Source organism: Canis lupus, chromosome 16 (assembly GCF_003254725.2).
Source record: "Canis lupus dingo isolate Sandy chromosome 16, ASM325472v2, whole genome shotgun sequence".
NCBI classification, from domain to species: Eukaryota; Metazoa; Chordata; class Mammalia; order Carnivora; family Canidae; genus Canis; species Canis lupus.
In genome coordinates this window covers 9267465-9279724 of record NC_064258.1, presented here as the reverse complement: position 1 = coordinate 9279724, position 12260 = coordinate 9267465, and the positions used below count along the sequence as shown (strand labels likewise).

The window sequence follows — 12260 nt, the reverse complement described above, 5'->3', positions numbered from 1 at the left end:
TGGCCAGGGACGGGCATGTCATTAGGCCATACTGCCTGTTGGTGGTATTGTGCAAAAGCTTCCCAAACAGCTAGAATATTTGGGCAGATGCTGTACAGTTCTGCATAGTAATGAACCTAATATGATTGCCAGCCTGTCAAACACAAGGAGAGGGAAGGCCAGAGAGAGAGAGACAGTCACAGCACACAGTAAAGCGGAGATCTTGGGAAACTGTACACGTGCATCAAAATGACCCAAGCCTTCTAGACATTGAAGTAAAAATTCAAGCAAGTAGAGAAAAGGAAGCTTCTCTCCCCAAAGTAAAAGTCAAACCCATTAGTTAAGAAGTAATGTCTGATGGGGAGGCTATTGAAGATCTCTGGCTGTGAAGGAAATCTACTAAAGAAAATAGTTAAAACAGTGCTAAAATTTCCTATTTTATTTCTTTAAAAGTTGGTATTTGGTTGTCCTTTTTATAATGCAGACAGAACTTTCTCTACTGTGTACCATGAATACTATCCATTATACATGCATATAATATCATACATAGGTAATAGTGTAGAGTTGGTGGAGGAGGGTCAAACAAATAAGAGCATGATAGAGAGAGAGACACACAGAGAGACAGATTATATTGGACGCGTTTCTGTCCTAATTTCAAACATATGCATCCTTTAGCCAAGCAGAAGTCATCTGCCACACAACTCTAGCTGACATGAACAAAAACCCTCCACAGAGGCAAACTTCTTGGGGAAGGGTCTTATGTCCCTGACAGTCTTGGAACCAAGTCCACGGGCTCCATCAAGGTCCTTGCTTCTCCCTAAAGGAATAGACATTTCTATTAGTGGGGACCCATCAGAGATCCCAGGCCACAGGGGACCACATCATATGCCAATTCACGTCCACAAGAACCTACCCTGCACATTCTAAATTATAAATCCATATATATAAAACCCTGACAGGAAATTCAAGGTCCAAACCGGGAGACTGACCACCGTCAAGTTTAAAGGTCTTGCTCCCTTCGCTAACAATTCTAAATTTCATGATGAACACCTACACATTAGAAGAAAATTGGATTTACTGTTTTAGCATAAAGATGGGTGAGGGCATGACAGTCAGGAAGGTTGGAAGTTCTTAACTGATTTGTATATAGATTCCTGGGAGAGTCTGATGAAAGCTGGGAGTCTTTTCCTCTCTGTAGTAAAATACGTGTATTTTTGCAGTTTTCAGGGGGGTCACAGATTCCCCGAAGGCCACCCATGAACAGCAACGCAAGGACCTTTGGTCTACAGAACAAAGCTCTAACTAGTGGCTTATTGATTCCACCGCATCTTTGCCCATGAAGCTTTCACAGGCCATTGGTGGCGGGCTGTTCTCCATCTGTGTCATCAGAGCCCCAAACTGGGTTTATGGATGACTTTATATGTGACAGATTTAAATGACTCAAACACCATGACTCAGATAGCATGATAGTCATTCTGGCCACATGCTCAAGAATTAAACACTGATTTGCAGAGGTGCCTGGGTCAGAGTCAGCCCTCGGCTTGGGTCATGATCCCAGGGACCTGGGATCGAGCCCCATGTCGGGCTCCCTGCTTGGTGGGGAGTCTGCTTCTCCTCTCCTTCTGCCCCCTGGCTTGTGCTCTATCTCAAATAAATAACATCTTAAAAAAAAAAAAAGTAAAAACAAACACTGATTTGCAGCCAGAGTTATTTCTGCAAGCAAAACTCCTCAACTACAACAAGCAGTTATTGTTAACTTTAAGGACACTTCACAATGATGATTAAGAAAACTTATGATTTGAAAAGCCAAAGGGATAATGATCTGCAAGGTCCATGATGGCTCAGGCAGTCCAGATTGGCCAGGCCTTCTAGACACATACATTTCCCTGGCCACGGAGGCAGCTCAGGCTCTATCCTGGCTTTTTTTTTTTTTTTTTTTAAGATTTTATTTATTTATTCATGAGAAACACAGAGAGAAATAGAGGCAGAGACACAGGCAGAGGGAGAAGCAGGCTCCATGCAGGGAGCCCGACATGGGACTCGATCCCGTTACTCCAGGATCACGCCCTGGGCCGAAGGCAGGCACTAAACCGCTGAGCCACCCAGGGATCCTCTATCCTGGCTTTTGAAACCCCTCTCTTTACAGTCTGGGAACACAGGAGTAAGAGACTGGCTTGGCTTGTCTGTCTGACTTGGAGATTTTATTGGTTACCTGCAGATAAGACACAATCCTGATACAAACCTAATGCAGAAAGAAAAATTTACTTGTGGCTTTTATTTTTTAAATATTTTACTTATTTATTTGACAGAGAGAGAGAGAGAGAGCACAAGCTGGAGGAGCAGGAGAGGGAGAAGCAAGCTGTCTGTAGAGCAGGGAGCCCAACATGGGGCTCGATCCCAGGACCCTGAGATCATGACCTGAGCTGAAGGCAGACACTTAACCAACTGAGCCACCCAGGCATCCTGTTCACAGCTTTTATGAGCTGAACTTGCCCTTCCTTACAACATCCCTTTTCCTGTCTCCATGGCAGTGAGTAGAATATGCGGATCTTAGTGCTGTCCTGTTTGCAGTTCTTGGTGTTGTCACCTGAATTATGTCCTCACAAATTCCTACGTGCAAATCCCAACCCCCGGAACCTCAGAATGTGACCTGATTGGGAGATCGGGTCACCCAGATGCCATTAGTCAAGGTGAGGCCATTAGGGTGGCCCTAACTCAGTATAACTGTAAATTAACAAAGGGGAGATCTGGACACAGACCCACGTACTGGGAGACCACCATGTGAACACAAAGGCAGACTGGTGTGATGTATCTACAGCCAGAAAACACCAAAGATTACCAGCAAACCACTGGAGGCTGGGAGAGAGGCAAGGAGCAGGTTTTCCCTGATAGCCCTCAGAAGGGGTCATCCCTGGTGACTGCTTGATCCTGGATTTCTAGACTCCAGCTGTGTGAGGTGGGACATTTCTGTGGTCCACACCACCTGGGACTACCTAGTACTTTCTTGCAGCAGCCTTAGGAAATGCGTATGTTTACCTGGTCCTCTGGTAGGTCAGGGGGAAATACCTCACCCATTTCACACATCAAAAAGTGCTTAGCCACTCAGATTTTATAGACCAGATGGAAGAAATATAAATCCACCTTTGGGCCCACCTTAATCTCTGTCCACAGGGACTATCATGACCTTTTAGTCTAGTGGTGTGTCTTTGCCTAAAGTGTTATGGTGGGTGGGGGGCTGGGAGGGTGCCAGGATGGCTCACTTGGTCAAGGGTCTGCCTTGGGCTCTGGTAATGATCCCAGAGTCCTGGGACAGAAACCCCCTCCCATGGAATCCGGGCTCCCTGCTCAGCGGGGAGCCTGCTTCTCCCTCTGCCCCTCCCCCTGCGCGCGCGCGCGCGCGCGCACACACACACACACACACTCTCTCTGTCAAATAAATAAATAAAATAAATAAATAAAATCTTTTAAAAAAAGTATTCTGAAGAGAAACGAGGGCAGGCTGTTCACAGCTTGGTTTAAGGAACCAGGTCAGAGTCAAGAGAACAGTGCAAATACATATTTTCTGCCTGAAAAACCTCATAACCAAATACCAGGCTTCTACAAGAGCACTGACATTATTCCTCAGCAGTGCCCCCAATGAAGACCACAAACACTGGAAAAGTTTGCATCCCCAGCCAACACACTGTGTACCTCCAAGGGAGTTACTACTTGTGGGAGAAGTGACGTGAGTTGTGGCCCATAGAAACCAAAGAATCCTGGGCTGGGGCTCCACACAGGAGCCTTTTCACCAAAGAAGTCATGAAACTCCCCAAGGGTGGCAGGAAGGAAAAGGCACGCCGTCGGGGCAGGCTCACGGAGAGCAGGTGATCTGAAGCGTCCTCACCCTCCTCTGGGCAGCCACAGCCCTTGCCAGGCTGCGGGGCTTTGTGGTCAGGTAAGGGCTGAGATCCAGATCCCAGCACCGGGTACCCATCCCTCACCCCTCACCCCCCACCAGGTGCCCTTGTGCAGTGAGCAACTTGCACAAACATCCATGGCAGCTCTGACTGCCCTTTCTGTCCTCAGTTTGCATCTATTCTTTGCATCTACTTGCACTTCTCCCATATGGGTGGGGGGTTTCTCCTGTTGCCCAAGAATGGCAGCGAAGGTCCAAAGCTGTGGGTAAGAGGTGCTGAATACCCCATATTCTAAATCTGAGGAACCCCAGCAGTCAGGCCAAGGCTCTCTCTCTGCAGGGCTTATTGAGTGGTGCCTATTGAGAACTTTCTTTCTCTCTCAGTTCAAGTTCACGCAGGGAAGGGGGTCATCAGCCCTTGGGAGGACAGTGCTTGGAATGCAGCTGTTCCCTTAAAGGGTGTGGGTGATTTTGTATCAGCATGCCAACCAGTCCTAAGGGTTACCTCGCTTCAAGCTTATGCCCTCGGTGCTTGCGGACCGAAGTCCCTTGGTCTGCCGCAGAACTTTGAGATTTGCAGGCCTTGGGGCGGGGGGGGGGGGGGGGGGGGCGGTGTGAAGCTCCAGACCACCTCGGAAGGTAAGATCAGCGGCCGCAGCTACCAGCAAGTCTGCTCGGGGTCATGCCGACAACATGGGACTAAGGACCAGGCCACCTCCTCTCCAGCGTGCAGCCGCCTTCCCTCCCCTGCAACCCCCCGGCTTCACCCCTCAGGGGATGGCGAAGGTGCTGAGACGTTCGTCCAGCGGCGGCCCGGCTGCCAGCTTCCAGAATAAAGCGACCTTCCCTTTCCCTCCACCCCTCATCCAGCAGCGAGCGGCCCAAGCTGAGTTCGCACCGGGTTCTCTGCCCGGTAGCAGCTTCCCTCCACGCAGCCAGCCCGGGGATGCGAGAAACCCGTCGTGAAGTTCAGGGGCGTCTAAAAGCAGGGGCCGAGTCTCGTGCCCCCGCGAACGATGCGGCCGGGGCACGTGTCCGCTGCGTCCGCTGCGTCTGCACGGCTCTCCGGGGCTGTCCTCTCCTGCCCGGTCCCCTGCGCTGGCACTTCGGGAGGGCAGGCCTGCCGTGGGCGTGGGCGTGGGCTCGGACACCCTGAGGAGCTCCTCCGGCCCCCGCCCCCGCCCCCTTCCCGGCTCCCGACGGCCGCGAGCTTCCCCAGGCCAGGCCTGCGGGCGGACAGGGTCCCGTGGGCCGCGGGCCTGCCCCCCGGAACACCCCCCGGAAGACCCCCCGGAAGACCCGGCGCTCCACGGGGGCCCTGGCCAGGCCCGCCGGCCTCGTCCTCGTCCTCGTCCTCGGGCCGCGGGGAGCGGGGAGCGGGGAGCGGGCGAGCCCAGGGCCACCCTCCGCCGCCCCCGCAGGGCCTGGGCGTGGCCCCCTGCCCACCGCGACGCCTTCCCGCACCGACCCGACCGGCCGAGCCCCTAAGGGCGGGCGGCTCCGCGTCCGGACGCCGCAGCGCATCCCGCTGTCACTAGGTGGCGACGCTGTGTCGAGGTGGCGCACCCGTCGCCACTCGGCGCTGCCCCGCAGGCGGCCTGAGGAGGAAAGGGGAACGCCCGGCGCCTTCCCGGAGGGGGCGGGGGAAGGGGGAAGGGGAGGGGGCGGCGCCCGGGTGGGGGGCTCGGGGCGGGGCTCCGTGCTCAGCCCCGCCCCCTCCCCGCCCCGGGCCCTCCCTGTGCTCCGCCCCCTCCCCTTCCCCCGCCCCCTCCCCCCCCCCCGCCTGGGCCCTCCCTGTACTCCGCCCTCTCCCCCTCTCCCCTCCCCCGCCCCCCCTGTGCTCCGCCTCCTCGTCCCCACCCCCCCCACGCCCTGGGCCTTCCCTGTGCTCCTCCCCCCTCCCCCCTCCCGTGTGCTCCGCCTCTTCCCCCTCCCCGGACCCTCCCTGTGCTCTGCTCCCTCCTTCTCCCCCTCGCCCTCCCTGTGCTCCGCCCCCTCCCCCCTCCCTCCAGTGTGCTCCGCCCTCTCCCCCGCCCTCCTGTGTACTCCGCCCCCTCCCCCGCCCTCCGGTGTGCCCCGCCCCCTCCCCCGCCCTCCTGTGTACTCCGCCCCCTCCCCCGCCCTCCGGTGTGCCCCGCCCCCTCCCCCGCCCTCCTGTGTACTCCGCCCCCTCCCCCGCCCTCCCGTGTGCCCCGCCCCCTCCCCGCCCTCCCGTGTGCTCCGCCCCCTCCCGTGTACCCCGCCCCTCCCCCGCCTTCCCGTGTGCCCCGCCCCTCCCCCCGCCCTCCCGTGTGCTCCGCCCCCTCCCCCACCCCCCGCCCTCCCTGTGCTCTGCCGCCTGCCTCCCCCTGCCTTCTCCACCACCCTCCGTACCCCCCCCCCCCCCCGCCTCCCCCGTGCTCCATCCCCTTCCCGTCCTCAGCGCTGGGTGGGGAGCCGGGTTTTAGGTGAAGCGCTCTGTCGGGCAGGATGTGAGCCCTGAGGGGGGAGAAAGCACGCGGGTCGAGCAGTGGCCCCCGAGGCACAGACCCGGGGCTCAAGGCCACGCCAAGGTGGGAGCTGTGCGTGAACTGCACGATCCGGCCGCACTCCCCACCTTGATAGGCCTGTTCCCCCACCCCGCTCCCCCCCCCCCCCCCCGAGCTCACACCCCGGGCGCAGGCGCTCAGTAAATACTCAGCGGCGCACCGAGTTGGCTGCGGCCCCACAGCGGCCCCTCACCTGGGGTTTCGCCCTCGGTCTCGCTCCGGGCAGACCGCCCTGGAGCTTCCAGTTTTCTGGAAGGGTTCCCTGCAAGCACGCACTGCGGCTCCAGACCAAGTTACGGGGCTCTTGTTCGTGGGCTTCTGGTCCTCCGAGCCGCTCTCCTGCACGCCGGCCGCTGTGCCGCGTGGTAGCAGGATTCGGCTTCTGGTCTGGACGAGGGAACACACCGAACAGGAACCGGAGTCCCAAGCGGCTCCTGGGCGGGGTCCGCAGCAGCTGCGTGGTCTCCCGGGGAGATACTTCCCTCGAGCTTCTAGAATCTCCAAATGTTCCAACATGGCAGTAGTTCTAGAGACATCACGATGGTCACAACCGAGTGGAGGTGCTTGTGACCGTCCGGTGGGTAGACCGTGTGCAGGGCAGCCCTCCATGACAAAGACTCTTCTGGACCAAAAAGTCGACAGTGTGGAAGTCGAGCAACCCTGGAACATGGGAATGTTTCTTCGGTTCCTATGTTGCTCCTTAAAAAGAATTCTCAGGGTGCCTGGGTGGCTCAGTTAACTGCCTTCTGCTCAGGTCATGATCCTGGGCTCCTGGGATCGAGTCCTCTGTCCGGCTCCCTGCTCATGGGGGAGTCTGCTTCTCCCTCTGCCCCTCCCCCTCCACATGCTTGCGCTCTCTAACACAAAAATAAATAAATCTTTTAAAGAAATCTCAGTCCAGAGCTGTTGTGCTTATTCTCATTCTGTAAGTTAACCACCTATTCTTACCTCATGACCCTCTTCCAAACAGTTGCATTACTTCCTATGGTTTCTGGAGCATTGCTGAGTATTCAGTGATGTTGGGACAACAGCAAAACTGCAGGGCCCGACCCCTAGATCAGGTGAAGGTTCTACACGGTTCTCTGAAAAGTCACACGTGACTGCTTATCATAGACCTCTGGGTCACTCACAAGAGGAAAACACTAAGACTTACTCAGGGTCTTATTGTGTTATATTGTATTAATTTTATTTAAAAAGAAGTTTATTTAAAAAATTTAAAAAGATTTTATTTGATAGAGACAGAGCACAAGCAGGGGGAGCAGCGGGCCCAGTGAGAGGGAGAAGCCGACTCCCGGCTGAGCAAGGAGGCTGACCCAGGGCTCGATCCCAGGATCCTGGGATAATAACCTGTGCAGAAGCAGGCGCTTAACCAACTGAGCCACCCAGGTGCCCCTAAGAGGTTTAGACAGCAAATATTCCTAAATAAATAAATAAATAAATAAATAAATAAATAAATAAATAAATAAAAATTAAATAAATAAATAAATAAATAAATAAATAAATAAAAGATGATAGATGATAGACAGACGATAGATAGATTGATAGATAGCAAATATTTCTAGGTGAGTTTAAGAATAAGTGAGAAACTGACCCCCAGCTTATTGTCTAACAGGCAGGGGATCAGTCTCGGTTGTGTAAGCGCAGGTGTTGACATCCAAGCGCCTCCCGGCGCTGCTCTCTCTCCAGAACCCTCTAGTCTGAGGGTTTGTCTCCCTCTGTGTGAGTCGTCTTCACGTGGGGTCTCCGGATGTGTTCAGTTCATGACTAATCCTGATGCTGACAGCAAAACTTTTCTCCACTTCATGTCAGGGGGATGAGGGAGGCTCATGACTCAGGAATCCTGTGCTGCTTGTTTTCTGTCCTCATGAGAAAACCGATTGGAACATTTCTGACTCGGCCAGCCTAACAGCCCAAAGCATACCCTTGGGCAAACTTTCCAGGTTACTCTGAATAATTAATCTTGTCTCTTATTTGATAACTCTCTGATCTGCAGATGTTCGCTTAGACAGTATTCTTCACCTCAAAATCAAGTTGAGCCATCTCGGAGAAGTTTTGCCCCACTGATTCCACTTCTAGAAATCTCTTGCACAGAAACACTTCTACAAGGGCACAAAATTAGATGTGCTAGAATGTTCCTTGCAGTGTTGTTTGTACTATTAAAAAATTAGAAACAATTTCCATGTCCACCAGTAGACAAATAATGAAGGAATAAAAATATTGATACCTCCACACTATGTAATTCTTTGTTAGTGTTGACAAGGAATGCAATAGAGCTATATGAAATGACATAAGAAGCAAGTTGCAGAATGTATTAGCTCTACTTTTACAAAAAAAAATAGTCATTTATTTTATATATATTTAGAAGTGCTTAGGAGCACATACTGTATGTGCATACAAACACTAAAGAAAACTTATCTTTAAAATGTATACATTGTTTGCATTAAAACATCCTATGCATTCGTTTTGCAAAAAAAGAAGTGTTTATTTTTGTCCTTGTAGGAAAAAAGACACGAAATCAGATTTGGGATTTTTCCCTAGTCTGTACAAATTGAGTTTTCTGTCACTTACGGGTTCCTATTACCCTCTAGGGAGAGGGCTAATGCATGAGGCAGTGGTTTTTGGCAGGATTATTATTGAAGACATCATTCTTATCCAAAAGTCAATCTTTTGGCCAGGACCAGCTTTTCTTGCCTGCAGATTTTGGTTCCATCAGGAAATGCTAAACATAGTTGCCTTGGTCACTCTCAGAGCTGGTACCCAGGGCACTCACCCTTGCGGTGGATGAGAGCACCCAGGAACCTCTAAAGGCAAAGAGAGACCACTGAGGCTCAGCCTCCACCCACTGGTGGGACCTTTATCAGGAAACTCTGAGGGTCAGAACTGGGTAGACTGTCAACCTCTGTATTCCCAGCACCCAACATGGTCCCTAGCAGGTCACTGATGATCCATAGTTTCTTTTTTTTCTTTCTTTTTTTTTTTTTTTTCAGATTTTATTTATTTGAGAGAGAGAGAGAGAGAGAGGGAGGACATGATCCGGGCTGGGGAGGATGAGGGAGAAGGAGAAGCAGGTTCCCCACTGAGTGGGTCGCCTAATGCAGGACTCGATCCCAGGACCCCCGGATCATGACCTGACCCGAAGGCAGATGCATCCCCTACTGAGCCACCCAGATGCCCCAATGCTCAGTAATTGTTGAATGAATTTGTTTAAGGAGGAATTTTTTTATTCTGTCGACTTGATTTTCATGTAGGGCGGGCAAGCAGGGTGTCTGGGAATGTGGCTGGCAGTTCCTGGGTGGTGAGTCAGGGTTGTGCCTCAGGCTCCCCATTTTGTAAGGTTGTGAGCAGATAGCCTGACCACCCACATGGCAACTGGTGAGGTTTTAACATAGCAACAGACACCCTCCCTGGACCCAGAAACAATACCATGGAGTTGATGTGACATGTCTTGGTGATTTGTGGTATGTTTCTGATAAGTGTGAACTAGATATAAACATTAATCACCCTCTTGGTAAGTCGTGTTAATGGCCAAAACAAAATCAAGCACCTCTAGGGTGCTTGGCCAAAAGAAGGCCCCAGTGGGCTTGCAGCTGCCTGAGATCCCTCCAGAGACCTTCTGGATTCCAAATCCAGGCCCCTGTTTCTGGAAAGGAGTAAAATCCCCACCTTGAGCTCCCAGAGCCAATCCCTCTGCTTCCCTCTCCCTCTGAAGGTCTTTCCCGCCTCTGCTCTTGACCGAGGAACATGACAGTTAGCTCTGCTTTGCCCAGCTCCTGGTCTGTGGCCCCCAGGCTTGGCTATCCCAGTCCAATTGCCTCTCAATCAAAATCTCGGCCAGGTCACAGATTACACGCACTCCGCGATCGTCTCCGGTGGCTATGAGGCAAAAATCCTAACATAGATGTTCTGAATGCAACTTAAAGGTGAGACTTGGTCAGTGGATGTTTAATGAAAATGTGCAGGTGCCCAGTTAAACATTAAGAAGGACAGAAAACAAACAAAAATAATCTTCCTTCCACCATCTACTCCCAGATCCACTGTACAGAGATAAACATCCTTCAACAGTTTCTTGTGGATTCTTGCAAAAATGTTCACGCACATCTTGGGTGACACAAATGAGTACACACTACATACATTCCTCTGCATATTGCTTTCTTCTAACTTAATTTATCTTGGGAGATTGTTCCAAACCAGCATATGCTAATTTACCTTATTCTTTTTTTTTTTTAAAGATTTTATTTATTGACAGAGAGAGAGCACAAGCAGAGGGAATGGCAGGCAGAGGGAGAGGGAGAAGCAGGCACCCCACCCAGCAGAGAGCCCGATGCAGGACTCAGTCCCAGGACCCCAAGATCATGACCTGAGCTGAAAGCAAATGCTTAACCAACTGAGCCACCTGGTGCCCCTACCTTATTGCTTTTGAACAGCTGCATACTATTCCAAATATATGGCACAGAATTTGTTGTTTTTTTCCTCACCAGCAGCCTTTCCACTTCCTTCCAGGAATAGCAGCCTGCATTTCCTTTGGGGAATCACATCTTCCTCCCCGGCAATCCCGCAATTTGAGTGCGGATGACCATGACCCCATCACCAGGCTTGGACAAATAGCCTGGACCCCACTGCAATGACTGAGTCGGTGATGGACACATGACCCTGGCTGGGGCAATGCCAATCGTGGCCAGGGCTTTATTTGAACCATTAAGGAAAGAGAAGTCAGGGATAGAGACTGGACCATGTCCTGGCTTTGCAGCCACTTCACTGCATTAGAAGCCCTCTGAAATCCCAAGGGAATTGTGTTATCAGGGACACTGGCAAGTCACAACGGCTGGTGTTGGCTCATCCCCAGGGCCACCTCCAGGCCCCGCTGTGCTGATGAGAAGCAGGCTGTGCTCAACCCGGGTGCAGAAAAGGTGATGTGGGGATTTACCAGCTGCCACTTTGCCCACCTTTATTGCCACAGTCAAATCCTGTAACTCTCATGGACTCTCCTGAGGACAATCTTTGGAGCAGCTTAGGGAAACCCCAGGCTGGGCCAAATTCTTCGCTGCTTCGAAGATTTATTCACCACGATCATCGTTTGATGTGCAGGCCGAGGAATGAACCAAGCCCATGCTCATTTCCTGGGCCTCCGTATCACTGGCAGTGTGTCTCACATTTGGCTCTGAGATTGAGAAATCTCTTGGCCGAGGTCTTTTGACGAGCCCCACTATTTCCACTTCCAACATTCTATTGTGTGCTCCACTTGGGGTCGCAAATATGGGCTACATATAAGGGCGAGGTTGAGGATAAAGAAGATTCTAAGTGATCATATGGCCTGAAAAGGGGCTGATAGAAGAGGATGAATCCCACACATCACTGGGAACCTGTTGGTACAAAAAAAGGGGGGCAGGACAGAGGAGGCTTGTGTCAGCAAGATGAGCCCTGGGCCAGAGAGGAATACTTGACAGAGGAGAGCCTCTGCCCAGCAGAGAAGCATTTCTTCAATAGAAAGATGCCTACCAATGCCTCCTTTGGTCCCTTTGTCTTCCTGAACCCAAGAGAGAAGGACCTAGAAGACCCTGTGGTTTGAGCGGAGTAGTAGTGAATCATACAGCAATACTCACATGGACTTGGCAATGAGAATTTGATTGTTGACAGCCAAGAATAGCTGCTGTGAAGGAGACTATGCCAAAACATAACCATGTAATAAAATATGTTCTACAACCAGTACTTAGTTTTTCTTCTTTTTGGGTTGTTTTTCAATTTTTCACTTTATTTACTTTGGTAAAGTGAAGTGATTATAAATGATCTGTTCCTAGCCCTCTTTCTGCCAAGAGTGAAGATCTCCCTGGTGTCCCACGGTAATGTGCCTTCTGGTTGCA

At 51.9% G+C, this 12260-nt stretch overlaps 1 protein-coding gene across 1 annotated transcript; it reads right to left on the bottom strand.

The window, feature by feature from the left end:
* Positions 1–403: 403 nt before the first annotated feature.
* On the bottom strand, positions 404–7247 carry LOC112650975 (uncharacterized). Its single transcript, XM_049095233.1, has 3 exons — positions 6596–7247; positions 4773–4994; positions 404–796 (listed from the first exon to the last, which is right to left on the bottom strand). Exons 1-2 carry the CDS (start codon positions 7069–7071, stop codon positions 4844–4846), a joined length of 627 nt encoding a protein of 208 aa, XP_048951190.1. The 5' UTR covers positions 7072–7247; the 3' UTR covers positions 404–796; positions 4773–4843.
* Between the last annotated feature and the right edge of the window lie 5013 nt (positions 7248–12260).

Excerpts from the sequence above, each read along its gene's own strand:
- LOC112650975 (XM_049095233.1), bottom strand. The coding sequence starts at position 7,071 with ATGTTCCAGGGTTGCTCGACTTCCACACTGTCGACTTTTTGGTCCAGA. Across the intron at positions 4,995-6,595 it reads GACCGAGGGCGAAACCCCAG|GCCTGCCCTCCCGAAGTGCC; the intron begins GTGAGGGGCCGC and ends CGCCCACGGCAG.